The following is a 5,605-nucleotide window of genomic DNA, read 5'->3' as shown; positions in this document are numbered from 1 at the left end:
ATCACCTTAGTGGACTCGAAACGTGACGTGCGTCGATGATAGATGCTGACTAGATGTCAAATCTATCACCAAGGCTGACTATGAATTATTTCAAAAAATGCAACAAAATCAAATGTTTATGTAAAAATAATGTGATGGGCCCAAAATACTTATTTCATGTTTAATCAATATGAGTTATAATGTTCAACATGTCATGTGACTCTCATTCTGAAATCATTAGGCTCTTCCAGCTAAAAAGAATCAATTTTCACCTGTATAGAAATTACGGAAAAATATATGATTTGATAGCTCAGTGAGTAGATAAGTTCGAAAATAATTATACTTTTTCATTTTTATATTTTTATCGAAATTCGAGTTCACATCATTTGATAATTAACAAGATAACATCATGTAATTATAGCCAAAACGCGAGACATTTACACAAGGTCATAAAATATAATCTTAAAATCATGATATAAACATCAGCTGGTAACCATGCTATAATCTCATCACATACGTGCTGAAAAATTCACCAAAAATGTACCATTTGACTGAAATATATAATCCGCCCCTCGAGCTAAGAACTTTCGCCACGAGCTTTTGGCCCCTCGATGAATGAAAGTCGGTCTCAAAGACCTCTAATAATTAATTCTAGAATACGGCCAAGGTCCCTCTATGAACTATATATACACGATCAAGACCAATGTCAGGTCAAGACCCTCCGTGTAGGATAGAACACGACCAAGGCCCCTCTGTGAACTAGAAAAAATATATAATCATGGGTGTTTTTCTGGCCGATCTCAATATCACGTTTCACATACCAAACAAATCTCAATATCACATGTCTCATCTATAAAGTCACAAATGTACAATAAATAATCCTTGAAATTCCGCATGGATCATAATAAAAGAAACTTCTATAATAATCATAAAATCAAACACATAATTGCACATATACTTAATTTATAAACAATTTAAAAATATTTAAGTTTTTCCACTCACAGTACAATGTTCCTAAAATCAACCCCATTGGTAAGCTGTTCTGATGTCAATGTCGTCGCCTGAAATACGATATAATTTTTAAATAAACAATTAATTATTTTAAATAATTAAATAGGCGACACCCAAACTTAATCATTTCACATTTAGGCAATTTCTACGATCTCTTTAATAACTAAAACTAGTTTTTCTTTCATCTTACTCAATTTCATAGTTTATTATACTTAACACCTTCAATAAAATTGAATTTAATCTAACAATCTAATAGCTATAAAATCAAACATAACTTGACAATAATTAACTTTTTACTTACCTTTCAAAATTGAGAAATTCAATCCTAATAATGTAGACCACTTAATTCCTAACACATTGGCAAAAAAAAATTTTTTTTTTTTCTTCTTCTTCCCTTTTTTTTCCCTTTCTTTTTTCTCTCTTTTTCTTTCTCTGCATCGGTTTCTTTTGTGTGTGTAGGTAATGAGATGGATTTACATGAATTTGGAATGATATACCCTAGCTAAAGCCACCGCCTCATGTTATTTTATTGTTTATTGTTTTTGTTTTTTGTTTTGTTTTGTTTTCATAGCTTGACATCTTTGACCTATATATATATATATATATATATATATATATATATATATTTACTTGTTTTAATTACTTATTAAGGCATTGCATGAAGAGTGCTAAAAAAATGTACTATAAATGTTTCTGCAAAGTCCTTGTTTCGATACACCAAAATATGGAACGAAAATGAGTAGTAAAATATAAGAGGATAAGTTATGAAATGTTGAAATGAAGAAGCTGTAAAGGGATGTGTGATAAATAAAGGAATTGAGGAAATCTTTCATATTAGTTGGGTAAGGGGGAATACCATAACAAGCGGATGTGTTGAAGTTTCTTAAAGGTGGTTAAATTATGAGTGGATGAGAGAGAATCTCAAGATTAGAAACGTGTGAGTATACTAACAAATTTGTATTCCAATATCTCTCTCTCTCTCTCTCTCTATATATATATATATATTTTTTTTTTAATTATTTATAAAAATCAATTAATAACTTACCAATAAACTTACTTTACACGTGTCACCCTTAAATTCTAAATTCCTTAATTAACCTAGATATAATTTTTTCAGCCTCATCATCGAAAGCGGCTTTCAATTCTCGGAAATTCTAAACTATATGGGGGGCTTGGATCCAATTTAGCACCATATCTTTCGACCTCGATAACTTGGGATTCGCTTAATCAAATTAACTTCTTCTCAAGCCTAATATGCATTATTAATTATGATTTGTCCAACGAGCCCAATATTTGTATACTTCTATTACTCGGTCAATATCTAAATATTTGACCCAAATAAAATTGAAATTTGCTATGTATCACTTTACTCCCTAATTTTTCAAAATATTAAAAAATATAACATATAAAAATTTAAATTCTATTAAACGAAAATTTGGGACTTTACAGATTTCAATCTATTTCCCTCGTATCCCTAAGCTCACTCGTTTAAAATTTTTTATATTGATATACTACTTTAAAGGTTCAACCTTGAATATTGCATTGCTAAAAAAAGCAGTCATAGTACCACATTCAATAATTTCAAGAAGCCTACCAGTATCTAAGAATAAGTCATATAGATGGAACATGAAAAAGGGAAAAAATGTACACAGCAATTGTTCACAGCAATGGAGCTCACTTGCAATATGAATCCAGATTGTTTACGATCTGAAATTACAAAAGAATGAGGACAGAGAAAGACTGAATCTTTTAAATAAACAGAGAAGTGTTATATAATTGAATGAACATAAAATGTTCTGTTGTGCTCTCTCCCCTCTTACAGCCTCCAGTTAGATGAGGACCGGTTACTAAATCATATTCCATATGTAAAACAATGTGTTTCTTTGCATTTAATTGAAGTAAATGTTCAACATTTGAATTCCCTTTTGTTTTGACAAGAGAATAACCATATTTAACCATCATCAGGCAAAGTAACTGAAAAAGAAATGAAAATTCTCATAGCACCTATATACCCATAAAGAAAATTCTCTTAGTATGGAGTGGATAAAGTAGAAATTCTCATCATGATAAAGTGGGATACTTATCATGCAATATTTTTTAAGTATTTGAGGAAGTTTCACATGCTAAATTTGCCATTTCAATTTGTTTCTCAGTTAAAGTAAAAGTGCAGAATCCTTCCCAGTTCTTTTTCTCAGGACATAAAAGAGAATAACCTAATTCTCGCTTCACTGTTAAAGTAGCATTCTAATCAAAATGTAACGATTACTAGAAAAGAATCTACATTCTTTTCTGTTGAGAACTTCAGTAAAAGCATAGAAGGAATAAGGATATGAATGGAAGGCATCCTCGCACAATATTAAATGTTGAAGCGCTTAAATCCGCTATTTAATTAATATCAACTGCGCTATGACGAGGGAAGGAAAATAATGGGAATGAAAAATTTTAAAGATATGTCAAATTCGAATTCACAAAGTTGGTAATCAAAGAGAAATAGAAAACTTTTATTCTCCAATCAATTATCAAATCAAAATGATTAAATATTCAAGTCTCCCTTTCTTCTCATCATACAATTTATTTATAGGCTAACATATGCATCTAAATACATGAATAGATAAATAAATATTGAAAACTAAAAACTAGAAGCTCTTCAACTCCCAAATGTAATCTCCCAGTCCCAAGGCATCACTTTGAACCTTCGTAACTTCCAATAAATCAGGAATTTGACATTGAATAATGTCTTGTTGGAATGATAAATAAATCTAGTTTCCAATACCACCAACCATAAATGAATACGAATTTTTTAATGAAAGTTATGATGAAAACCTTTAAAACTGCTCAGTTTCAGGAATATCCAGCACTACATCATCCTCCCCAGGTGGGAAAGAACTTGTCGCTGAATTCAGATTATTCTCTCCATGGTAAGGGGTTAGATCATGAACACTGAGTGTGTCAGAGACCAAGAATAAAGGAATAAAGGTCAATCATAATAATGATAATTTCAGAATCAATGTTATTTCCTTCCAATAAACCAAGCATGAATTATGCATATGTAATTTCATTTTTCTAAGAATAGTCTATTACCTATTTCAGCAAAGGCTATTCATCTATTTAATAGCTTGAGGCCATGAATAAAAGGATCCATGATTATTGTCTCCAACCTTGAGTTGATTAGGAGTTGTGGTTTTTCTTGAATTAAACCAGCCTAAAGAGGTCCAAGGGTCTCTCAAAATTTCCTACAAATTATCATCATAGGTAGAAAACACAAGAATGATCCTTGTTCTCTACCCGTTAATAACCCAACTACTAGGTCACAATCTAAGGCATGTGACAACTTGGCGCTGTCTGTGAAGGTGTCTGTTGAAGACATGTTCGACAACCGCCTTGAACACATGGAAAGTGAGCTTGGTTCTTTGGCAGCCGGCCAAATGAACCTTCAACGATCGATGCAAGCTACCGAAGAATGCTTTTGAAGCATATGGAGAGTATGTTTGCTCGTTTCTCTATTCACGATGGAAGCTATGATGAAGATGCCAACTCTTCTCATCCTCCACCTCATCGCGATTCAATGGGAGGAGGCCCTCCCGCTCCAAAAATCACAAAACTGGACTTACTATAATGGCTTGGAGGAACCTACTCGATGGGTTTGCCAGGTGGAGCAATTTTTTGAGTTCCAATGCACCAAAGAGATGAATAAACCTCCAATGGCCAGATATCACTTAGATGGTGATGTTCAATTGTGGTATCTACAATTCAAACAGAGGCATGAAGGTGCCAATTGGGATGCTTACAAATCTAAGTTGGATCTTCGTTATGGCCCATCAAGATTCCAAAACTTTTTTGGGGATCTTACCAAGCTTAAGCACATCAGAAGTGTCCGTGAGTATCAAATGAAGTTTGACCGATTGTTCCATCGAGCAAGCCATTTATCCGAGGATCAACAAGTCATTGTTTCGTAACGGGTTAAAAGAGTTCATATGCATGAATGTCTAAGCATGTAACCTGTCTTCCTTGTCTGTCGCTATTGATCTTGCACGACTCTATGAATCTCGTATGTACGAACAAAGAAGGAACAGCTATGTGGAGCTTCGAAAGAGCCCATCCTCTACCGGACCACCACCCTTACCCTCGACTTCCCTTACACGGACATGCTTTCCTACAATCAAAAGATTAAGCCCAAAAGAGCTAAAAGATAGGAGGACACGTGGTGTGCTTCAATTGTGACGAAAAATTTTCTCTAGGGCATCGTTGGAAGAAGCTATTTTTGATAGAAGTTTTTTGGGGATCTTACCAAGCTTAAGCACATCAGAAGTGTCCGTGAGTATCAAATGAAGTTTGACCGATTGTTCCATCGAGCAGGCCATTTATCCGAGGATCAACAAGTCAATGTTTCGTAACGGGTTAAAAGAGTTCATATGCATGAATGTCTAAGCATGTAACCTGTCTTCCTTGTTTGTCGCTATTGATCTTGCACGACTCTATGAATCTCGTATGTACGAACAAAGAAGGAACAGCTATGTGGAGCTTCGAAAGAGCCCATCCTCTACCGGACCACCACCCTTACCCTCGACTTCCCTTACACGAACATGCTTTCCTACAATCAAAAGATTAAGCCCAA

At 33.8% G+C, this 5,605-nt stretch overlaps 1 protein-coding gene across 1 annotated transcript; it reads left to right on the top strand.

Moving 5' to 3' along the window:
* The first annotated feature begins 4,499 nt into the window (after positions 1–4,499).
* Positions 4,500–4,946, top strand: LOC111387583. Its single transcript, XM_023012159.1, has one exon. The coding sequence runs from the start codon at positions 4,500–4,502 to the stop codon at positions 4,944–4,946; it is 447 nt and encodes a 148-aa protein (XP_022867927.1).
* Positions 4,947–5,605: the final 659 nt, after the last annotated feature.

This window comes from Olea europaea, unplaced genomic scaffold (genome assembly GCF_002742605.1).
Source record: "Olea europaea var. sylvestris unplaced genomic scaffold, O_europaea_v1 scaffold4095, whole genome shotgun sequence".
Lineage (NCBI taxonomy): Eukaryota > Viridiplantae > Streptophyta > Magnoliopsida > Lamiales > Oleaceae > Olea > Olea europaea.
Note: the sequence above shows the minus strand (reverse complement) of the source record. Positions and strands in the feature narration are given on the sequence as shown.